This window comes from Helicoverpa armigera, chromosome 8 (assembly GCF_030705265.1).
Source record: "Helicoverpa armigera isolate CAAS_96S chromosome 8, ASM3070526v1, whole genome shotgun sequence".
Lineage (NCBI taxonomy): Eukaryota > Metazoa > Arthropoda > Insecta > Lepidoptera > Noctuidae > Helicoverpa > Helicoverpa armigera.
Window position 1 is genome coordinate 7,269,910 of NC_087127.1, and position 26,520 is coordinate 7,296,429.

Genomic DNA, 26,520 nt, shown 5'->3' on the forward strand with positions numbered 1-26,520 from the left:
CCGAAGTTTCCTTCCCACCGCTCTCAATCTTCGCTTTCAGGATTTTCGAAGTATTTAACGTTTCCGCGATGACAGACTTTTAGTCTGTCGATTTTTTAGTTATATATTTCGTACTTTTAAGCAATGCTCCTGTATTTAAGATTTTATAACGTTTCTTTTTTGTTTTCCAGGTATGTACAGACAATCTTCTCGTTCGTAAGATGACGGTGCAGTACAGTAAGTCCAAATCGATACAACTGATGAGAAAGTAAACAAAGAAAGAAATAACTATTGAGTTGATTTGAATAGCTCTAATTGAATACAATTGAGAAGGAAATACCAGTTCACAAATGATTATTCCATGATTATTACATTTGTCAGTGAAATGGGGACAATACAGTGATCTGAGGATGTCAAAGCCGAACCGGGGCTGAACGTTGGAACTTCAATTAAATCAGAGGGTTCATAACCTCTATCGGGAGCCGCCCGCATTATCCTGACAAGACAGCCAATCACGACCGGGCTTAGCGGTCGTGTACAACATCAACGATTTGAACGAATATAGTCATTCACACGTTCAGCCCGGTGGCGTCATAAACACGACACTCGGCCACCCTTTGTTACCATTTATTGAAATTAATTGTTCTAACAATCATTTGTTGACTTTCAAATCACTTCGCATAACACCCATCTTCGTGGAAACATTCAGTACAAAGTACATGATTTAGTCATAAACGGAAAGCAATATTGTGAATCACGGTTGTTTTTATGTAAATAATGAGGATTATTATATAGAATGGATACCTACAAGAATGAGGTAGATAGATAATGTAATAGCTGCATATTTATTTGCATGTGTTTATAAAGTAGGCGACGCGACGAGTCGACGACGCCGCTGCGGATATCGTATTTGTGTTGACCACAACATGCTCTCCACTCGATCTTATGGCGCAAATATTTGTTGAGTAACCGATCACCGACCTTATTGACTGCTATGTGATAGCCTTTGCAAAACAGTGCAAGCGCCACTGTCATAAACCACTCGGCTGGAGTGTAGCGGCGCGTGAATGCGGTGTTCGGTGTTCAGACCTACGACTCACAATAGCACATACTGAATGATATTTGTTGGGAACTTAGCTTCAACAATTAACTTCTTACAGGTTATGGTTAAACAGAACCAACAAACATTACTTCTAAGAAAATGAATGTGAAGGAATTAGGAATATGGAGTTAATGGATTTGAATTAGATACTAACTTTTTGCAATAAATTTTCAATTTTCTTAATACATCTTATCTTAACTTGCTTATTGATTGACTAAACTTGTAAATATCATTGGTATTGCTGCTTTTAGGTAAACTCAGCTTAAAATAATCTTGTTATCTCATTTGATCAGTGGCTCAAACCACAAACGTATTCGGGAAGCGGATCTTCATACTACGTGGAAACGATTAAGGACCTGCAAATCTGATTTTAATACTACCTACTGCTTACGATTGGCACTTTATGTCATAAACAGATTACTTGCACGATAACTTTGATAAGTAATTTATTTATTTCCTGGTAAAGGATTTGAGAACATGCCAAAACTTGTAATCGTTTGTACACGGGGTAACAGATTGGTTCGTGGATAAAGTATTGAAAAGCGTCGCGTGCGGCTTTCCACACCCCCACCTCGCCCCCTCCCACCACTAATTAAAAACTTCGCCATCAAATGTAAATTAAAACGTCACTACATACATTTTTATTGTCACCATAAAACTGCAAATCTCATTTGCAATGATAATGCTTAATTAAAAACATTATTATTAGTACCGTCTATGATTTTATCTATATCTGATAGTAAGAGTTTCACAAATGATTAAGTAAAAAGTATTTATGACAGCTGAAAAATAAAGTCTATGTACAGTCATATACTATTTGACCTAAATATAGCCTTAAAATTGTTTGTTGCCCACTAAATTACCCTCACGTTATCTGCCAACCAAATCATACATATAGCTGATGCATTATAACAGCATTTATGACATCATAAAACCACTCATTACCTCACTCGAAGCTCCAGTTTCTACTCCAAACTTTTAATATGCTTTCTATTTTTAATCGCCTCACAAAATTCATTGTTTCGATGCTTATTATCCAGTGGAAGTAGGTCACTCGGTGCTCAGTAACGATGCACTGGTAACAGTAATATTTACCCTGCTTACCTATTGTTGGCTTGTGGTGTGTACCAATTTCATTTCAAAAGCTTTGCTGCCGGGAAAAATATACACAGCATTTAATGTTTGTTCTGTAAAACCAATAATAACAGTAAATGTAATCAACTTGCTGTTTAATAAACCGTCATATTTCCTATCATATGTCATGGTATCTGTAACGTCACGCAGACCGCATTCGCGTCATTGATTACAAAAATATCGTTTTATCACAATGATGAACAATCGTTGCAGTATAATAACGGCCAAGCATTTTAATCATCACAAGTACATGGATTTTAATTACCCATTCTGTAATACATCATCTTTAACGAATGTTTATTTATGGTTCGCTATGAATCAGCACGAGAAACGTATTAAATGCGAAACGGTACGTGATCGACTCCATTCCAGTTGCAGCGAGCGTCCGCGAAAGCTACCGCGGCGCGGGCGCATGCTGATTTTAAACAACGGAATGTCTGAATTGAAACTGTGTAGGCAACCGTCATTCCGTACATTTCTATCGTCTAGAAACTTTATTAATCAATCGCACAATAAATACCTTTGCTCAATTAATATTTATTAGTCGCTGTACATTAAAGTCGCTCTACAAGTTGTTAGCGAGCAGACTGGAAAGATTACGTGATTACGTGCAATAGAAGATAAAGGCATGAGGTGAAAACGGCTGGATGAGATGCATCAAAGTGTTAGCATAGTGTTTGTGAATTTATTGCGATATGGCATTTCCTATTACCTATGCGGCCGGGGATGGAATGTGAGGCACTCGGCGGCTCCGCGCTCGCCGGTGAATCATAGTGAGCGACGTCGTCAGGCCTGGCCTGAGGTCACGTGGCTCCGCGATGCCGTCATTGTTGCATTACGTCGCTTTACGACCGTCAAACCGCTCTGGAGATAACGATGTACATATATGTGTGTAATGTACCATAAAAGCCATTTTAAAAACGCATATTAAAGCAACAGTCGCCGCCCGCAACAAGGCCGCGGATAAACTGCTGAAATTGTTGAAATCCACTTTTAGCTCGCGCGTAACAGGATTTGTTGTATCCTAGCGAGACATTACGAGATTCTAGGAAATCACCATTCTTTGTATCGGATAATGTTGGAAAACACATGTTTACACGACGCTGAGAAAACGACTGTAATGTTAAAGTATCGTATTGGAATCTTATAATATGGCCTGAAATCATGTAAGAATCCATTAAGAGGCCACCATTTCAATTTAAATGGTACATCCATATGAATGGTTCCGCCATCAGTCAATCGAGTCAGTGTAAGCGCGTGGAATGTATGGTATGTGCCGCCGCACAGAACACGCTGGTCAATTCAAAAGCTATCTATCATGAAATGCGATAAGCGTCGAATATAATAACCGATTTTCCTCTTTATGACGCGGTGTATAGAGGTGGCGATTGCATGACTAACGGCCCTGCGCTGAGGTCGATATATCTCGGGGGGGTTTATTGGCGAGAATTGGGCGCATCCCGGTTGTTCGACGAAATCGCTATCCTTCCTACGCGCTATTATCTGATGGGACTTAGTTTGGACAAACCAGGTTTGATGCCACGTTAATGTAATAACGGATAAAACTTCCGCCCTCACTTTAACTTTGAACCCGCTTTGGTTCCCTTTAAATTTGTTCGTTTTGATTCGTTACATCAATACTTTGGGACTTTGAACGTTACGAATGAAACTTTGTATTCGCTGCAGATTTTTCGAGTGAGTTCGTAAATACTTTACCAACTTTTCTATTTGAAGGATTGTGTGTACGCTTTTGTAAATACGTAAGGGTACATATTTGTATCTCGAATATAAATCAGTTTTATTCTCTTTCAATACATACTTTCTTAAAACTAGATTTAAATGTGAAACATGATTCAAAAAACCCAGCACTAATTGACTCCTTATTTCAATATTCAAGTTCTCAGAAATAGTTTTCCTTATCGAGATGCATTCAGTAAGGTTAAAGGATAGTTCCATTAGGTCCGTGCGAGGCAGCGGCACGCCTAGCCGCCTCGTTAACGACTCATTCATTGGTGGCCATCTGGCCATGTGAACTCACTCACTTGCCCTTTTTATCTCATGCCCCATTTTACAAGTCAGATCCTTTGATTAATTCTCTTTGAAGGAACGATATCACTGAGGTTTGTGAAAAAAGGATCGAAGTATCAATAGCTTTGAAGTTTATTTAGGGTAACGGCGGCATTCCTTATACACCTATTGCAAACTATAAACCTAACTTTCGTAAAAACCAATATATTTAAGTATAGTGGCATCCTGTAAAACAGAACGCCTAATTACCTAAATTCATAACAATTGGGTAAATAATTGGAATAGACTTAGTGGTTTCCTTAGGGTATTTTTAACAATCGAAAACATTTGAATGGCAGGAAAACTCTTTCATAACCTGTTCCCGTTGTGTGGTCGTTATGTAAAATTGTTGAGTCGAGGCGACGTGGCCGCGAGTACGCGACGCACACGCCACGTCGGGCCGCGCTTGCGATTGGACGAGCTCACTCAATTGGTCCTTTGTACTCCCGCCGGCAGCCCGTGTCAGCTCATCACTTCCCTACAATCATTGACGGCCCTATAAATAGCACTCATTGCGACATCAAATTGATCGATTCATACTAAATTGGATATTAATTTAAACGCACAATATCTCACACAATTTAAATAAGGCATTGTGTTCGGAGGAAATAAGAATTAATATTGTCTGTCCATTGTGTGCCGTTATGCTTAGAGCGTCTGTTTATAATAAAGTTTTATTATAAACACAGCTTGTTATTTGTATAGTTTACCCGCAGCTTAGCTCAAGTGGCATTTGGTTTGAACCTTCAAGTTTATTATTCAATTCTTTTCATATAATTTTATGTCAAATGCTTTTAATGATCCATACACTAGTCACAAAGCTGTAAATGAACACGGTGTATGAGAAAACAGTACTCTGAAAATGTTATGTTAAAACAAAACAAATAATAACAAAGTTGACATTTATTGCGTTTTTGTTTCGGCTAGTAACAATAAACGTTCAACATGTCGTCTACCCTCGTAACATGTAGTTTATCGTGAAAAGCTATACAAGTCGTACTTACTTCGACAAGAACACTATTAAGTATATCAAGGACGTATACAATAGAAAATCCCTTATAATAAACAGAGGTCCCCGCACAATATGGCTAAATGCTTGAATCTGAAATTCACAGCAGCGGGGAACACGTGTAAACAGCCATATATTTATCTCGTGCACAGAGCGACGTTTTCCGTGATTAATTCAATCGGATGCGCCCGATACATCGACCCAAGCCAACCCTTTTGGGAAACAGACGCTTTGATTCGCCCAACAGGAAAAACTAGATAAATATTCCTATCTGTTGTATCTACTTATTTAAATCGCAGATACATTTGCTTTAACGTAGCGTATTTGGCTCTAGTAAATAAGTAGGTACTGCACTGAAAAAATGTTTCGATCAAAGCTTTCAGTGAATTACAAAACGTAAAGGCGTTCGCAAAGCCTGCGTTTACGTTCTCCTGTAATACACTGAAAGACAAATCTGTTCCATTATTTTTAAAGTCTCTCAAAGCAGGGAGATTCTACTGAGCGTTATGATTGGGAGGAACAATTTCCCGACGGGACAGAGAGCCTCATTTCCTGCCAGTTCACGAGCTGGGGCGATGCGACTCTCCAAAATATTATTTTAAGCTTCCGCGAACATCTTTCAACGCACGACAAGCTTTATCTCCATTCAAATTTTCGTCTCTAAATAGCGCAGTGAAACGGGTTAAACATTGTATTACGCTTCAAAAGCACTAAAAATGTTTACTGTTATGAACGGAGTAGTATTCAAGGATTTCGTTCATTATGAACTGAAACGAAAATGTAGATTTATTTTCTTAAATGAAATGTTCGTAATTTATTTCTTTGTTTATCCTATTCTGGATGCGCGTAAGGCGAATGAACATACGTACTGCAACTGCACTGAAACATCAGTGCATTGTCACGGCTTCCGCATGCGTGGCTCGAATTTAAGTGGGATCGAGCCAAAACACGAAAGTACGATTTAGTCGGTATACCCCTTTTATTCTTTTATGTCCCGCTACTTTAAAATGCAAGCTTCGTTTAAAATACGATATGCACTCCAGACAGTGTTTTTATCAAAGATACATTTGAGATGCAATATAAAATTCTTTACAAAATGTTCGAATCTTGTGAATTCAGAAAGCGCGGCTGAAATTATTTATGTGAAAAGATCGCTTTCTCGCTGAATGTTGGTGTTTAATGTAAAAGGAATACCTTTGTGGTGAATACTTCCGTATAGTATATTTATGTAGGTTCGCCGAGCGCAACCCGGAAGCTGTTCAATTAAGTCTGGTATTTAAGGTTGCCATCCACCGGCAAGCTCTGATTGCGCCTCACCTCCCCCACCCGAGGGAATTCCTATCTTCCTTTTAATTTTCGAATACAATAAATACTCTCTCACCAAAATGTCTTCGCTAACAAAGAGTTTTTTCACCTATAGATATTATGTAGTAGAACGTATTTTACGGTCAGGAAAAATAAAATATTTTTTGAGAACAAACGAATTGCCAGTAAAATACAGTTCATAATAACGATTAGTACGTTAAAGGATCTCTTACAAGAAACTTGAGATTTAGGCTCAAAGTACTCAAAACGCTGGAACATCGTCAAAGAGTCTTTTAAAATATTATGTAAACTTTTCAACGAAGTACTTTTGTTAAAGCGCTCAACGGTCACCACGCTTCATTAAATTTACTCTCGATTCTCTCCGGTTATTCAGATATGTTGATTGCGCCCTGTGATAATTTTCATGTCAACATGTTCTTCCATGTTAATTTTAAAAACAAACCACTGGATTACGCACCATTTTACAAAACGCTGACCATGGTAATTAGTAATACGCTTAGCACCTCTTGTTACCCTGACATTCAGGTACTGAAAAAAAGACTTCTGTTCAAATTCTAGTTGCACATTACGATTCCTATCCGCATTTTAAGAAGAGACCTGTCTCGATCGAACAGATGGCGGTAGCTCCGAAACTTTGTATGCAATGTGAAGGCAATAAGCTTGCCGTGTCTCATCTCCGGTATCGTTTCACTTAGCGCACCCATTCCTGAGCGGACACACTTGAATGGCCCGGGGCGAGGCCGGTCCGCGGAAACGTAACGACTGGATGTACTAGAACACTCATAAACGGCTCCAACATTTACATCATTATTAAATAGGCAATCGTTTCCCAAGCTGCGTGCAAATTGCTGCGTGCATTACCTTTTGCGGAGCTTAACACCTTGTATTGGCGCTTTGTGTTCTCTCACATCTCTGTTTTTGCTTCCGTGATTTGTTTTCGTTAATATACCACCAGTACAAGCGTATAGAAACGTTAATATAGCAATTAATAATTAACTTTTTCACTTTAAACCTGCCATGTCTAAATGTTGTTATAGGCATGAGCGATATTAAAGCGCAGCGCCAGGTGTAAGTGTGTTAAATAATAAATTTATGAAGCATGCAGTTCCGGCACTCGCTCACTAACTAATTTTCTTTATACCTGTTTACTTAACATGAGTTAACAACCTGTTCAATGTAAGTAAGTATAAGAAGTATTTGCCGGCTCTTCTAGCTGCTACTTTGTCCAATGACACCACTCAGATTTATAACTCTGTAAATTCGAACTACACATTCGCTGTGGTTCGCTTTACGTTCGCACTAAATCTCGTACGATGAACTGCCCTTTGTTTCGTTCAGTAGAAAGAAAGCTGGGAGAGCTCCGTAAGTCAGTAATGCTATCGCTAAATACTTACTTATGTTGGCGATAGTGATTTCTGCGTTCAGCGATTCAATGTTGTTGTTTGTTGGTGGACGGCGAGACAGTTCATTTGAGCTGTTAGTAGATAACGCTCCTCTGTTTCTGTGTTGAAATTTATTGCGCTGTAAATTCAGTGGGGCCTGGCGACCGCTGCCGCGCGCCGCGCCGGTGACTTGCACTTCGTACGCCGTCCCTCCAAGGATCAGGCGCTTTTAAAACATTTTCAGTGCGCTACCAAAGGGGACATTAATTAATTTCACCGCATTACTGCGTGCGTTCAATTTGAGTGTGACTGTGTGTTTATTCCTTTTTGTCGCTCTCCACTACACTACACTTACTTCATTTATGTTTAACGAAAGGGTTTTTGCTCCCTAGCTTTAAAGTGGAATTGCGAAGTAATTCTGCCTGTCTTCCACGAAAGATTTTGATCAATTTAATGGATGAACGGAACGTCTGAACAATAAAAGATTGTAGCGTAGGAGGCCTGTACGAGAACGGAGATAATTTAGTAAGCTGTAGGTGCATCCTGTTTACTCTCTCATTCTAAAATCATCCTGTATAGACGTAAGTACTAAACAACCGCAGATTACTCATTTAAGCATTGAATACTGCGTACGTAGCTATCTATACTTGTTTATGTATTTATTGAAGCTATAAATAAAGCTGCCTACATGAAGCTAATGAACTGTCTGTGTGGCGTTCTTCAACTAAACCCCACTATTGTTATTCGCATTAGTGGTTACGGCGCTTAGTCCCCAAATTCACATACCGTCCCCGACTCCCTTCGCTTTTGTGCTGAAATCCGAGCGGTCTCCGATTGCCAGTGACTTGCGCTTTCCCGTACCCAGTTAATTGTGTCCGCTACCGCGTCACATACATACCGCATGGGCCTACATTTACCTACGTGGCTACATTTACCTACGTGGCTACATTTACCTACGTGGCTACATTTGCCTACGTGTCTACATTTACCTACGTGGCTACATTTGCCTACGTGTCTACATTTCGTCCACGTAGCGTCATTGCTACGAAAAAACGCTACATTTATGTTCGCTTCTCGCCAACGCGGTTTGGACGTGCAATGCGTTTAGACTCAACAACAATTAAACTTTATTGGGGTTTTTTAAGTACCGTTACGAATTAACCATGAATTACGGTGTAAATATGTAGGCAGCAGAAAATTTATAAGCGTATGTGTATAAAATATTACGATTATTTTTCTTACATGTATGGGATAAGAGTATCGAACAGACACAACATAACAGCAAACTGCAACCGCACTGTTACCAAGTTGTTAACGATACTCGGAAAAAACGATAAGAAAAAGTGGGAGGCATGTTTTATTAATTCTCCGTACACACGGCGCGGCCGCGGAATGGAGTCGACCGCCATTTTTCTGCGGACGAGATTTAAATATGGAATTCCGGTGTGCGAGCGGGAGAGGCGCGTGCCATTGACCTTGCGGCATCGCCAGGGCCGCGCACGCGCCGCCCGCCCCGCCGTGCGCCCGCGACGCCCCATACACAACATTGCACTTTTACGTTTACATTTTATTGCATTGTTGCACTCCAACGTAGTCGCTGTATTATCTCCCGTCGGTAATCTTAATACGTGACTAATATTAACTGATTTTATTAAGCGTTAAAGATCTATTTAAATATTAAAGGCTTAGGTACTTCTTTAATTTATATTCGTATAGAAAATTACTTGTAAAAATATTCAAGAGCGACCTTTTTGTCAAGGCCAATTATTGATTGCTTTCCAACTTACACAATGCAGAAAACACCTACCGTCTTACCACAAAAACTTTTAAACGTCAGTTTATGCCTTGTCTAAAAAAATGTCAAATTATGACGTTGACATATGGTTCATTTTGCAGCCAAAATTTTATTAGACAAGTGTAAAACAGGGTTTAAAGTTTTTGTAGTAAGGCCCCTAGTGCTGAGCTAAGTGAAACATCCAAAAATACACATCACTTTCTCTGCAAATCCATTAAAAGTGTAAATAAGTAATTATGGTAAAGATGCACTCGAGGTGATCGCGTCGCATCCCACCGTCTGCCGGCACTCACAACACGGCGAGCACTTAATTAGTGAAATTGCTCTTTGTTTACATGCCCGTGTTGGAAACTTGCCTAAATCACCGGCCTGCAATCAGCGCTATGACAGAATCAAACGCGAAATACAAATACACGAAGGAGGCGTGGACAAACATACTAAACAACTGTTCAGCGCCTTATGTCTGATAGATCTTGCCAAATGTGATGAAATATTGCTGTCATTTATCATGCTTAGATGATTTAGGTCATAAAACTGATATCTTCTAAATTATTAATGTGTTTATACATTTTTTAATAGTTCAACGGACGTGATCATGTCACTGGTGTAAGTTGTGGTTTAAATATTGTTTTCTTCCCTACGTCAATTCAATGCTTAAATAAAATGTACTCGTACCTAACACTAATCTTCTCATATCTGTTATACAATAGCTTATACTGAAGTCAGACTCAGTTCGTGGCTTGCTCGTGTAGCCTGTACTAAATTATTAAGAGCTCTCTTAGGACCTGAAGGGTCCCGTCTTATTCAAGAAACATGTATTTGAAATCTAATAGCCGCATAGATGTTCATTAAATAAAGGAGTACCACTCACATAAAATGATCATCAAATAAAATTACATGAAGGAGGCGTGGACGGTATCTACATATAAAACGTGTCGACCGTATATCTGACATCTAATTGATTCAATCGATACACGCTGAGATCCAATCGGAATGTAAATCGATCCAATCGATTCTCAAGGACCATCTTGCAGTCTAACATCATATGAATCGGTACGGTCTTGAAATAGGGCATGATTCGCGTCTGACTCGCCACGGTAATCTGTTTATGCTCGTATATGCAAAGCGTCCAGATGAATTATGCAGTTTTTACTCACACATACACCAATGTTTTAGGATTCAATAAGGCGTTACATGCACATATTTTAATTAGCATTTAAATTGAATGGTTCCTGGTAGAGGCAGCGATCACAATTCCATAATAAAACAAATGTTCTGAAGTTAGATTTGTATAAAATTATCAATTTACAAGCCGGTAAATTACACAGGATTTGTTCTAACGCGATTCGGTTGCAGATTTAAGTGGAATTCCAAGAAGATCTGAGACCACCTGAACGGCAAGCCTATTACGGCGCGAGCATTGTGTTACGTGAGATGGCGTCGCTTGCAGTGTCTCGTTGCACCCGACAAGGATGAAATACGCGCACTTCACTTACTTTGTTACCGCTCTAAGAATGCTGAACTACCGAAAATATGGTTACTTAAGTCTTTAGAACCTTGTTTAGTGCGTTTACACAAGCGTCTCAAGTTAAATGATTCATATTATGTACTTCTAGCGTAGATTTCAGCTTCTAACTCATATGTACGCCCAGTACTCTTAAAAGGCTGCTGAACATAAATGTTGCATGCACAAAAGTTAGCCATGTTTACAGGTAGGATCCCTTTGTGTATAGGACTGCACGTATGAGTTTAAAAACGCATTTTGCTGGTAACGGTCCGGATAAAGTTTCAAACGGATCGGGGAAAGCGTGGTAGGCACTACCGCACTAAGTGGTTCGTATGTTGACCAGCGTCAGTCGCAACTTTGTGTAATGCCACCGTCAACTGCAGAAGTAACTAGCGTACGGTTTCACAGTAATTTCCCTTCCCGTAAGCAACGGATTTTTTGTGGATCGGTCCGTAATACCGTCTGAACGGATGTTTGTCCCGCAATATTACGGACTAAAGTGACCACATAACACCATATTGTTTGTGTTCAGTAGCTTCGTGTTTATACTTTTATACCCGTTTGTAATAATTACTAGATGTAGGATAAAGTATTTATACGGACAATTAATTTGCTTTTCCTTGCATTACTTATGTGAATTACATTTTACGCTTTTGAGTACACATGGTATTTTGCAGTAGGTACCAAATTTTTTGTATCTAAATATTATTTGTCTGATATCCACGCTAGTATTTGTACTTAGAGGTACCTATAGAAATAAGAGCAAAATAAAAAACGTTCTATTGATAGGTTCAAAGTGCCGAAATAGCAAAATAGGGATAAAATTAATGAAATCAATTCAATCCGAACGCGACCGCTATTATTCTGTGCGAAATAAAGGCGAAAGAAACTTTGGAAAAGCAAAAATTTAAATGAAAGCGATTCACGGTGAGACTGCAACAGTTTTTCAAGATTTTACTGAAAAAATATTCAGCGGCTTGAAACAATAAACTAGTGACTCATCACATTGCCACTTTGAAAACAATCTTTGAACAAAATCGAACAAAGTTTTCAATATCGGTTTTTGGATATGTTTACAATCTATTATCAACTTCGTTGGTTTCCTCTCGGTGTTAACCACAGAATTGATCATTGTGCCCTTAGTGATCCTTGTTTGTTTTTCGTTATAATTCTCTTTACTTATAAAACTTCACACATAAAATTAAGAATACTTATGTACATCTAAATTAGTGCAAAAATGTATTTCCTACATGCTTTTGATTAGTAAAAGCTGTTTACCTATTTGATTTTCAATTATTTTATTCTTGTTGTAAACAAATATACATGTTTTATTTATGAATTTTTCACAAGCTTTGACTTCACTTCAAGCACCGCGTGCAGCATCTTAATTGCTTTCCTGTATTCACTGACTGAACATAATCATCAGCTTTTTATCTTTCGTTAGCAAATTATTTCCATTATTAGGTAATATATCACTACCAAGTATATTATGATCAGTTATTACTGCTTATTCAACGGCTCGGGTGTGAGAAAAAATTCTCATCGATTATTAATTTATTTCTTACATTTATTGATCTTTCATCATTGAGTGCAATTAGGCGCTTGCAACGCACGTACTGCAAGGCGCACGCGGCACAGTTATCTTTCGCATTAATTATTTATAACTTCACAGCTCCCCCCCCTCCACCTCGCCTCCCCTAACCCGCAGTATGGGCACGCGCATACGGATAGTATGAAGTAGGAAACTTAACAATTAATTACACTGATTGAATTGTCTATCAACTCCATTGTCGTTATATCTTTCTTCCATTAAGTTTTTATGGTTCGATTATTGCTGTTTATTACCATCATTATGTTTTTGAATGTACGATGATGATGAGGTACTTTGGATCAGTTGAAGTTCGGGGAACCGACTGTTGAACTCGGGCTTCTTTTATAGTTTTTTTTGTTATCTTCATTATAGCAAGATCAGAATCGGTCGTTTCGGATGTTGATTTGGCAACAGGTTATGTCTAAAAGCTGTTTATGCTTCGTCATGCTCAGTTGGGAGGATTTGATAATAAACATACAGTTACCGTGGTATACACTCTTCTACATATCGTCTAAAGTGACGTGGATGGTCCACACGTAAAAAGTATAAGAAGGTTTGACACAGGGAAGTTGTGAAGCAGGTGGTTTCACGTGCACGAAAGTAAGTGGCGTGTGATGCACGTCAGACGGCAGTGACACGTCAAACGGCTCCGGCGACACGAGGACGTGCGGCCGGCGCGTGCGCCGTATACAGCACGACAGTTCCGGTGTATCGCCTCCGGGGCCCGCAACCCGTTCCGAGAGACTGATGACCGCAAGATAACGGAACGCAATACCACTAGAGAGGCCCGCCCAGCGCATGCACCCGCCACGCCGCCGCCTTGGGAACCACGCCATTCATTTTAGCAATCTCACAGCACGTTACGTAAACGAAGGGCCGTTAAGTAAATGCCGTGGTGCTGAACCAACCTGTTTTGTTCAAAATACTGGCACGCATTCGTGTCATGGGAACGACGGACGGCTGTCATAAAACCCATCCCAGTCACAACCGATTACAAATCTCCCGTGTACTCGTAACCACTTACACTTTGCAGTGACGATCAAAAGCATTTGTTAAAAACTCTCGGTGTTCCTTTAAAGCGTTTTACTTAATCTCCTCATAAATTAGGGTCCGACGGTAAAGTCTTAGCAGGTATGCCGGATTCGCAAGTCCACAGACGATGAGCTGAAAAAAACGATCAAAACAAACAATGGCAGCGAGGCGGGTCGAAGGCTATTCAGAAAAAAATAAGCTCCGAGTCTCAACTCTGTGCCTACGACAAGACACCTGCGCGCCAGACGAACAAAAAATTCGCGCAAAGCAATCACACGACGCTGCTCGTGTGCCGCCGACTTCCAATCCAACAGGAAAGAATTGCACACTTTCCTTGCAGTATAATGTTCGATTGCAGATATTTTACCTGCAAAACTCACTGACATATTTCTCATTCATACTTTAGAGAAATATTCGAATGGGCAATTTTTATTACAAAGGAAAGGAATGGATTTTATATAACTTCGGAATTGCTATTTTATTCGAACAAAATGGAATACAAAACATAACCCTATTCTTCTGATTTTGATAGATATTAATTTATAAATTTCATTCTGAATACTTGATTTGATTTCTTCTTATTGTTGCAAGGCAATCGGATCGTGCATATCAAAAGTAAATTACAGCCATTCGTTGTATAAATAAGTTTAATCTTAAGAGCAAGAGGTTGTCGAACTCGATGATAAATAAAACGTTCCGCCGTTATTTATAATACATTGACACTTATCTAAATCATCTTGATAGGACAATATCTACACAGTCGGGCGTGCTGCAAACTGGCGCTGTGTTGCAATTTCGTATTTAATAATGTCTATTTTAAATCGATATAACGTGGTGTTACATGCAATGGTTCGTAATGTGGTAATGTATAAGAAGCAGAATCCCCCGGCCGTTGGTCGAGCGAGACGGTGATTTTTCGCAGCCGGATACCGTGTTACTTTCAACTATAAGGAATGCGGCCACTGACCAGCTTCTCATGCGGCCGGCGCACCCGTCTGCTCCGAGACTCCGCGCCGCGCGGGCTCCTCGCTCTGTGCCGCCGCGCCGCTGTCGTACCGCGCCGTGCCGCACGTGCAACATGCTTGCTCTCGTGTAATAACTTCGTTTGTTGCATAAGGCAAATCATAAAAACATTTTTATGAGTCTAAATTATGAGCAAAATACCATTAGTTTCATTAGACATCCACGTCTGATAAAAGATTGACAATAATTAAAAATCTCTCTAGCCACAATAATGAACACGACCACTTTAAAACTTCATTAATGATTAATTTCCCCGAGCGAGCCCACCATCTTTAATCTTATCTGGTTTAGAACAAGCTGGCAGCGTGGACAACAGACGGCTCGATATCCTACGTGTAAACAGTTATCTCTCGACGATAAATCATGTCATTGTTTTGTGAAAGACATCTGACAGACAAGTATTTATTTCCTTTTCACACTAAATTACTGTAAATCAATGTAAGCTTCGCGGCTTTGTGCGGTTTTATTACGTAAAATGTTGTACAATTTCTTCCTAGTAGTATATTACAATGAGGTGATTATGTGAACGAATGTGGAATTTAATAATTTATCTGCACGCTCCTTCCTTATTAGTAACAATCGATGCTACGTGCTCAGTTTTTAAACATGGCGATTCGCAATTGGAGTAAAGCCGACCCTCAGTGGCGCGGCACTAATCCGTTTAACTACCGCAATTGACTCCCACAACCTGAGTACGACGACGAACAGCTGATACTATGTGTATTTTCTCGCCGTATAAACAAGAGAAACTAACAAAATAAATTAAACACGGCTTATAGTTTCTAAATACCAAGTATTTATGAATCATGTATTCGTTGGTACACGAGTGTGTGTGTACAATAAGTTTACAGGCGTCGGCTGGCCTCGGCTGCAGGCTGCTCCATGACGTCACGAGATAGATTAGGTCAACAATCAACATTACCATCTCCCGCGATGATAGCACCCATCAGAGATTACTCTTCGCGTTATTTAGGTCGTCCTTTCAGAGTTTTACGTCCATCACGGCGGACAAGGACGTCTCGCTTATCTAGTCGCCAGCCGTGCACATATTATGAAGCTTGCTTTGCAAACATAATAACACGGAGTGCTGATAATATATCTACCTAAGTCTTTGTGCAAACCGAGTTGTATCGCATATGAGGAATGGCCGCTATTGGAACAGCCAGTTCCTATGTCAACGAAAGCGTGAAAAATTGTGTTTCCTCAGTAGCCGCGCAGCAGTGAAAAATGATAAAATACATTATGGACAGTTGTGTTTGAGGCCACGCCCAACAAACCATGTAAATGTCGTCCTACAGACAAGAGAGATTTGCATACCAACCGTTTGTATTTGCGAATGGCGTCTAGCACCGAGAGCTTGTCGAAATTCGCAATGCTAATAATACAATGGCCAGACGCACCTCGTGTAGCGGCGCATCTGTCGAATTCAATCGAACACATCAAATAAGCAACCTTATACGCTCGCGACAAGTCGCTGTTTACCTTGAATACTAATACTCAATAACGAAACGAAGAACTAGACAGATCGTTTAGTGTTCTCCTTTAGATGGGTGAGCAATCGCAAGGTAAATTCGCTTATTCATGAATGATTATAAACGCTACAATCGCGTATCGGCTACGATGCAGGAGTTCTTTGTAGGCTACGCCGACGTCGTATTCACGGATAACTTTCGACAGTCATTGAATGGAGGGTTCGATGACCCGACACCGAAGCGTTGTTCGAATTTGCATGTGTCAATGACACGATCTGCAGCGGCGGCGGCGCGCACGGCTGCGGCCTATACTTTTCCTTTCAGTCGGCGTCGTTCACCGAGAAACACTTTTCGGAATGACCTCGTGACACAGCTGCATCATCGCGCCGCACTCATTTTTTACGTTACAAGTGTATCAGATTTTGATAACGATTGATTCATGAATACTAGCTACGCAGTTAACTTTCAAATAATAATAAAGTAATAGTTATTTACAATGATGACGTTGTTCATGTTAGCCACCTCTACATATATCATACAGGTGTTTCCATTGACGGTTAGTACAACTTAAAATCTTGTTATGACGGAGTCACGGCACTGCTCAACAGGTGAGCGATATAAATGTAACCCACTTTCCCACTGCTGAAATACATTCGTACAATAGTGAATTTGCAGACAAGTCCAAAGATAATTTTGTTGGAAAATTAATATCTAGCAAAGAGTTTAGCAAGAATCTTCCGGCCATCAAACACGTCGAGTCGGAACGTGCGAAATCCAATAAAGAACTTGCGGCACCTGTGCCTTATTACATTCTTTTGGTGATGCTCACCGGTCGGTGCTCCACTGAAATTCGCCCAACTTTCCATGCCAGGAGATTGCTTGTTGTACAACTTTTACTTTGAAAATTCGTTCCATTAGTATCAGCGGTGGAACGAAAGTTTTATCAACGAAATGTTTTCATAATTCAGTATTAAATTCCTCTCCGCTTCGTATTTGAATGTCGCGATCCAATTCGATAAAAAGCTTTCGACGATGTTACATTTTATTCTATTGCAAAACTGTTATCATTGTGCAAGATTGAATAGTATTTATTGTTATAAATATTTTATCGTTATATAAATAATAAGTAGACACATTTCACATGTATGAAACAATGGCGTCCCCTTGTGGGCGTCGCGATCTTAATTGCAAATGTGTTATTAGCATATGCGCTTTGTGAGTTCTTGAATGGTGCGGGCCCAAGGCAGCGTGCGATGTCCTTACGCGCAATAGATGGATGTCACCACGACCACAGCCTGGATACTAAATTAACTGTCATACATGCATGCATCTTATTGCAAGTCGAGGATTGGCATGTTTTTTATTACAGCGTGCATACCACCTACTCAGTTGGGTATTAAAAGTTATTGTACGTGCTGTGTATTCTGAATACGTTGCATATTGTTCGAGCTGCCGACGCATTGCCGTGAGTTTAAATTAAAATATTACATTATTTAAACAGTTACACAGTGAAATGAAGCCAGTTTAAAATTTTATAAAGTCCAAAACGTTGTTCCGACTAATTTAAGTGGTACATAACTGTGCTCACTGCAGCGTATTTAGCTACTAATTAATAAATAGAACACTCTAAACATAGTTTTCCGAATGGCAGCGCCGAGGAAATTATAATTAGTAACTGTGTGTGAAACATAATTGGTTTGCACCCATTACATAGTGGATGTATGTACATTTATAACGTATGCATGCAGTCGGCTCAAGTATACGAGTGACTCACGAAGGTGAAACACTAATACAGCTTGATATCGAGCATGATGAAATTATTACTAATTTGTAATGATGTCAGTACCTATAGGTAAATGATATGTATAAGGATATATTTTTAGCTGTTCAAACACTCATTGTAGCTAGGTATATTACTAGAATATTTTGCAAAAATATTTAACTGTGAAATTCCTCTTAGTCAACTTATCAATAACCACCTACCAACTACAAATTATATAATAAACTCAGAATATACCTCTATTTAATGTCTTTGCATAAAACATAATTTAACCAGCTAATTACTTACCGTGGGTTTATTGTAGTAATGACTTTAACTAATTCAACGTTTTATTGCATAACGGGTTTACTATCACCCGATCCGGAATTATTTGTTTAATTTACAGTCTAGATTATACAGAGCTTCTTATCACAGTTAACTTCCATTAGTAATTCAAATTTTATTAAACAATTCTCCGTACTTATTCGGTCATGAACTTGAGTTCTAAATGATTACGTGTTACAAACATGATTAGCACTGACAAAGGTCAAATAAATATATAAATACATAATATGTTTAAATTAAAATGATAATAAAACATATTACATAATTGTTAGGAGTTAGTGCAATATGTTTTTATCAACATTTGTAAAGCAGAGATACAGTTAGGAGTATCGAATGTTTTGATAATTTGACAGCTGTCAGTTTTCAAGGGAGAATTTCAGTTATTTGTAATGACTGACTTTTATGTGGTGTTCTTATTTTCGCCCATATTTATTCAAATAGAAAAATCATTTTTTATTTTTACGTATTTTTCTTTTTTCTTTGTGTTAATCGACATATATTAACGCATTTCATTTAATGTGATTGTGAACGACACACCCGATATAAAGTTTTTCTTACTGTATTATTTTATACGATAGATTGCACAGAGAATCAATTATCGTGCAAATTTAATTAAGCACAGTTATAACTATAATTTATAGATGTTATAGAGGAAAGTGTTCCAACAGTCATTAAATGAAGTTATCACTTACGTCGTATAACATTATGACTATATATCACGGTTTGTAATTAGATGGGCGAGTTTCTTTATTTATTGCTTAGAATTAGTGTCGGGTTGCTATACCACGGTATATATGATGCCACCATGTTCAGCCAATTATGGATGTTAATTGTTACGTGGTGACAAATTGTATGGTTTTATGAAACTTGATACTTTTTGTGGGGTGCCAGTATCCTATATATCTTTCACATGATGCAGTTAAAGCATTGTCAAAATATGTGATACTAGTTTGTTCCACACTATCCCCAGTATCCCGGGAAACCTAGTTCCCAAATCAGAATAAATAAAATAAAGCGTATGACACCCAAAAATTTTACTTTTGGTCGGAAAAAGAAAAAAAAAACAAATCCATAGATATCGATAATAGTAGGATAAAAAATTGTAGATTTAAATGCGGTTTTCACCAGAACTATCCAGTATAAAGCGCATGCGACTAGTTGTATAATTTAATGTCTGCTATAAAGGCTTCATAGGTATTCATTACCTGAAATATCTACGGACAGACACATAAATAATTCAATTATATTATTAGTACTTTACTGGACGGCTATGTGTTCGTGTAGAATTTTAATTTCACTTCCTTCTTCCGCTCGTTCATAGACCTCAATCACAATTTCAAAAGTATATGCTAATGGGTTGTTTAAAAATATTATTCAAATGTCCACCGGGCATAACTGTTCATTCGGACATTTTATCCAATGGACTTTAACAAAGTTTAAGCATTTAAGTATTAAACTTTTGACAAACTTTGGTAAGATTAATTAAATTGAGTAGGACACTCCATTTACTTACACATAATTTTGTACTGTCACATCATGTTTCTAAACTATAGAATTAGGCTGGCTACATTATCAGTATTACTTTCAGTACTTACAAATGATCTGTCACTGTCCAGATAAATTTTGTTCACGCATATAGTCGAAATAAGGTGGTCATCTTTTAACGTTACTTTGAATTTCGAACAAATTAAAAAGTACTAATATTAACACTTAAAATTGTTCCTTTTTTTGTTAATGATGTAGGCGTAACATAAGTAATTATAAACTAATAATTGCTTTTTACTAATACGCAACTTTATTTTCATCTTTTTCTTGCAGGTACGTAACAATTCGTTATGCCAGACGCAAAGGAGTTACTTATACAGTAACAGCATCATAATCCGAGTAAGTATCAAGATTATTATAGTATGGCGTGACGCAAATACTCGTATTGACGTTTGGAAACGTCATTGCGTCTAATGCGTTACGTCTTGGTGTTGTGTTAGCTTTATTGGAGAGAATAACAATGTATTATTATTTGCCAGAGAATTTGATAGCTGAATAACAGAAATAAAAGCCTGGTTCCGCTGTAACCCGACATTTTAATTCAGGAAAAATAATTGAAACATGCTTGTCCTGAATAAAAAAACAAATCATTAATCTAGTGGTAACATGCAGGGTAATCGACTATTTTTAAGAAAAGACCATTACCTATACTTGCAGGCTATAAAATTGCCAATGATATACTTCCATTAGACTTAAAAAGAGATTAACTAACACTCAAAAAGAGATTACTATTTCCATGTGTAGATATTTATATCTCATGATAAACACACTCCAAAAGACATCAAAGATCACAAACCCAACCATTAAACTATCCATAATACAGTCAAAACTTAACCCTTCGTAAATCGCAATAGTATTTTACAGCGTGCGAATTGAAACGTGTCGGGCCCAAAATGGGTTGATAGTGCGGGCCTCAGGTAACTTGGGTGTAACAAACGATTCGGAATGTGTGTAGCGATTTGTCAAGTGGCCAGTATCGAGACCACGGAGAACTAAATGACTAGAGAAGGTATCGTGCCAAAATGCGGATGAGCGGGGGACGAGGAACTTTCCTGTTATCGCCCGTATACGCCTTCTTTGGACCCGACCACGTTATATATTACCAAAAATCGTTGACAGATGTCCCAAAGAACCGGAACACCTCTTTAGTTCACTCGTAAGTGATCGTGTTGGTCATGCCTAGTATTCGACCTAAAAGAAGGCGCCTGACCTACTTGCATAACGGCATCTCCGCTCATATTTCCTTACTCCGTGATTGAGACCCAAGTGTTTGCGACAACTGTCCCTCGAAGCCTTCGAGATCTCTTTACGACGTCGTATATTGTACGAGCAGTAATTGAAGGCAACAGTGCGTGTCTTGTTTGTTTCTTCTGACCATCCCGCTCGTTACGATCCAACTGTAAATTTCATAGAATGACGTGCTAATGTAATTTTTATATGGAATAGATGCGGAACTGTAAACGTAATGCTTTATGAGGGTTTCCGTCGTTGTGTGCCGCAAGAAAATATTATTTACTAAAATCAGTTCTAAATGAACATTTAACAGCAAGTTCAGTACAGAGATGTTTATTGAACAGTAAGTACTTTGTAGGAACAGTCATGATTCCCATAATTTCGTAAAAAGTAATTTCTTGAACGTTAAACTTGTCTGATTTTATCGCAGACGTGCATAAGGAAAATGATTAATTATCGTGATGTTTTTACTAAAGTCATCTAATTTGCAAGTCACGCAGAGTAAAGAATATTATAATTAGAAGATAATTACTAATTAAATACGGCTGGCTTCTTAGTGAATGTTTTTAATATTAAAGCTTCTGCGCCAGGCATTCCTGTAACTTTCATTGTAGCTGAAAACTAGAAGCAGGTTTCGTAAATGTACAAAAAAACTAGGAGTTTTAGCAATATTGCAACATTTTACGGCAGCGGCATTGCGAATACACATAAAATTTATAGGCGTTAACGGCTCTAGGCTGGCAATAAACAGTTAGTCCGCTGAGTAAGCCGGCGGAGCGCCACGGGACGTTTTAATATTTTCTTGTGCGAACGCCGAGTTTGGGCGAGAGCCGCGCCGCGGACGCATCACTCCGCAATTAAGGGCCAGACAAAACGTCGTCGACGGGGAGCGAGCGCTTCATCAAATATGAAAACCAGCCTGTGCCCGTACGCGAACAAATCCTACAGCGCATTTAATATTTTACTTAAAACGGTCTGCGGTTTCCGCCAGTGGAATTTTCTTGCGGCTTTGCACGGCGATTAAGTTTTGTTTTAGTGGCCGCCAGGGTAGGCGCCGCTGCGTGCCTACAGTGGCCGACTGTTAAATACTTGATGCGATGCTGTTATTAGTACCTTCTTCAAAGTTCCCGGTCCCGTCAAACACCACTAAACATTTCGAACTTTGACGTAGGCTTTGGAACAATTTCCGGCGTTGTTAATCGTTTAATGAAATATGTGGCCTAATGTTTACCTCTTGCAACTAAAATTAATTAAGGTTGTCTCACAAAAAAAGCGTTTTAATGTCCAACAGACCCTAATGTGTCACCAAAACAAATCGTAGAATCGTGCTGGCAGCTCCCTCGCTTGAATAACGAAAGCTAAATGCGGGAAAATATCAACATTAATCGGATGCGGTATTAACTCCCCAACTCAGGAGCTAATGAATATTCAGACAAACTGACACCGCTTGTCTTGAATTTGCAAGAAATAATCCCGGCGTCCGACAGCCATAAATCTTTCGGTATCTATCGAATGTTAGACATTCATAAAAAGCACGCCTTGAGTATTGTTTACGGTTTGGCTAGAGTCCATTTTATCCGCACGTAAAACCATGAATTCATATTGATCCGACTCATCCTAAAATCTACTAACCCAGTTATCACCTTTGGTTTCTGTTTAGAGACGGTGAAAAATGCGACCAAAAATATCGGTTTTATAAGATTTTCTATTGCATAAAAGATAATCGTATCCAAAACTTGTAGGTACTCTCGTTCCAGAAGTTTTCCGAGTTGCCAGAACGATTTAACGACGATTACAAATCGGATGGCTTAACTTGTCTCCCGCATGTGTTGTGCCCGGGGACTTCCTCAGGAAATATTTTATTTAAAATATTCAGCTACGATTTTACTTTGCTAATATACTCAAGTATTAATCAAAAGAATTAGCTCTTGTAATATTTTCTGAAAATTTCACGTGAATAGTTCTCTAGAATGTGAATAACAATTTTGTTAAAACCCTCTACAAAAAGTCCTAGCCGCGTAAATTTTGTATTTTCGTAACGTAATATATCCTCGTAGCGCACGCAATTAAGCAAACAAGGAGATTTCATTAAAAATAAAAGAAGCTCGCGTCCCCCGGTGAACAAGGTACATTGTATTATTTAGTACACAGATTATTCTTCTCTGTGAATAATGCATGCTGTACGCTCCACAGACATAAAGCGCTTTATAAACTGGGATGTAATACACCTTGTTTTATTTATACTTTCGTAATTCGTTGAAAATCATTGTGTTGCGAGTCTCTCTGCAACCGAGCAAATGATCTTACAGTTTAAGGAAAGGGGAAGTATTATTGCCCTTCCATTTCACTTACATATTTCTTCTAACCTTTGTAAAAAATATTTCGCTCGCAAAATTGTGTCGGCTTACACCCGGCTGTAAACGACAGTAGCGAGGAGAGAGATGCTTGTTTTCCTTTAACACCGGCGGTGTTTGGAATTCCTGCGTCAATTAAATGCTTGTTTGTAAACACGACGGGCACCGAGAACAGTGAACGCGATCATTTTCACAGAACGCGCCTTTCCTCGACCCCTGCGCCACAGTGTGAGGCCGGCCTTACGAGGCGCTTTCTTTGAAACCGCACCACTCGCTCCTTTGAACACCGGGTGCCTTTAATGCAACCCTCGGAGGTCAATTGAGCGCTTTATAAAGGAGTGTAGGTAGGCTAATTAGTTGCACATTTTGTGAGTCTTTTATACTCAACATTGTGATAGGGTTACATGTGATACAAAAAACTAAAAACTACTTTTAGAAATACATTATTATGTTCTTAATCTAGTCTGTTGACGCCATTGTCAAATCAAGATATTTGCAAACTACAAACATAGGCAAAGAAAATATCGTTGATCGGTGTAATAACAAGGCATAAAAGATAGCGTGTTTATCGTTTTGTTTCAATTCGATTCACCGAAAACAGTATTGTTGTGTTGGACAAAGGGCGGCCGAGGTATCGCCGTGGATTGAGCCGAGCGACCGGGGAAAGCTGTCTTCCGCCACCCGCCGGATACCCACGGCGCTGATTACCCAGAGATGCTTAAGTAATTTCGTGTCCGTCCTTCGTTAATTGCGGGAAATGAGTTAATTAATTGTTTTCCTTTTCTCTCGGATTTGTGCCGTTTAGACGCGGCGTTTATTCAATTGATTGAGCCGATTTAAAAGGTACCGTCTTGACTCTTCTTCCTTATAGGAGCGGAACTGCGCTATTAGTGCAAATACTAGCGCTCAATTCTTTACGGATCGTTTTATTTTTTCATCTAGATTAGTAATATTTTGTTACTTCATAAAAATTGATGGTAATTTAATTCGTTCGTAGATTTATTTGCAATCCAAAAACATTAATGTATTTCTGTTTTTGAGCAAAGATTCGAGTCCCTAGAAAGTGACAATGCAATTTATTTCCAATGTCCGGTACAGCCAGGTCAAAATAAGATAGGGTGGGCTATTTATATAAAAGACTGTGGGTATAATTACAATCGGTAGAAGTATAATAAATAATGTCGCTATTTATGAACACATATACCAGTAGCTCTTGACCTCGAGCATGTTCACACGTAGGTATACGCTTATGTCTTGTCTAGATAAGAGGTTCCAATCGTTCGTTGCGAAAAACTTGCATATTTACTTACCAGACGAACCTACCTACCTTTAAAATATCTACGTAGATAAATATCTTGGGAATAAAAACGTCTAAAATATCTAACCGGCAATTAAAGAAATCTTAAAGAAAATTTATTTAAAATCTCCTGGATATGCTCTTGTTCACGGCACGATTAAACGCAAGAGTAGCAAGCAACGATCCGAAGCATTACCGTAAAACTATTCTGTTCAACGTCTGTCCGCAAACAACGTTATTAGAAGAGCAGACAGTACAACCAAAATAAACATTTTACGTCTTAGTAGTTCGTTGAAAACTGACTCCTGCGAAAGTCGCATCATTAAAATTAAAAATGTTTCGCGGAGTGCATCTGCTTTTGTCTTCTGTCGATGTATTTATAGGGGGAGGGCGGCGGCCGCGGCCGACGACCGAGCGCCGCGCCGCCCAAACTCAGCCCTCGCTCCGTTTCAGCAATTTGTTATTTAGGTACCTACGTGTTTCGCACCTCCAGACACCGCACTTTGAAAATACTCTCAGTTACAAATTAGAATACTTACATGTTTGATGCTGTAATGAATTAACGCTCTTGAAATTATCGGTAATCAACCATCTTTTATGAAACGGTCGCGGTGTCAAGGGTCGGATTAACCCCGACACAAAAAGGTCCATTACCTGCTTCTTTTACCCGATTAAAAATAAGGGTTATGTTTTTGATCCGTAGTATTAATTTAATTAACTTAATATTATCTATAGCAATACTGTAATGCCTATCCACGGCACCACGCACCTACAATAAATCGTTAAATCTTACCGGAATATTAGTTCCGTTATCGAGCAAGCCGTTTTAACTTTCAAGTTTAATTAACCTAAATATTAATATTCGTAATCGCATGCCGCAAATCTTCCAACTGAATATCTATGGTAATGGCATCTATAATAAGTCGGTGCCAACAAAGTACGTTTCATGATGAGGTTAACTGTGGGAAACGAGGAATTTAGAAAATTACCTTCAGGGGATTTTCATTTACAAAGTAGGGTCGTAACTCATGTATGTAGATAACGTAGTAGGTAATAAGTATGATTAGGTAACTGTATCATGTTCCGTGGGCGGATCTAGATTACTACAGTCACACTTTATGAGTGTTCCACAAAACCTAATATTTATTTAATGACACAGATATGAAGCTTGCTAATGACGTCCGATAAGCCGGCGCAAACGATCATTATCGGAACGAAGTTGTCAACAAGGTACATCAGTAGTTGTCTCCTGCCAGCTTACTATATTCCTCGCTAAAATGGACGACATTATTCGCCGGACTCACGTCATTAGTCACCGTCCGCCTCGCATAAGAACCAAATGAATCGATACGTGACGACAGAAGGAGTCCGGAATATAAATATCCTAGGAAGGGTTTAGGGGAGCAATGTGCAATACATTTATCATACCTTCCTTGAATACGCGGAGGAGTAAGCACATCAACTGATAATGTGGGGGCGAACACGTGTGCTCCACTTAATAAATACAAACACAATCAATCAGAATTACAGCATATGACGTCTCAAGATGTGACACTGGCGGACGCCCA

General features: G+C 38.9%; 1 protein-coding gene across 10 annotated transcripts in view; it reads left to right on the top strand.

Moving 5' to 3' along the window:
- Positions 1–26,520, top strand: part of LOC110374782 (protein alan shepard) — a 105,552-nt gene that overhangs the window by 48,313 nt on the left and 30,719 nt on the right. For 7 of the 10 annotated variants that reach the window (XM_049838499.2, XM_049838496.2, XM_049838498.2 and 4 more), the window contains exon 2: positions 20,342–20,407. The exons of the other annotated variants lie outside the window; for them this stretch is intronic. In XM_049838499.2, coding sequence (XP_049694456.1) covers positions 20,342–20,407 — 66 coding nt within the window. The remainder of the gene's footprint in view (positions 1–20,341; positions 20,408–26,520) is intronic. 10 annotated transcript variants of the gene reach the window in all.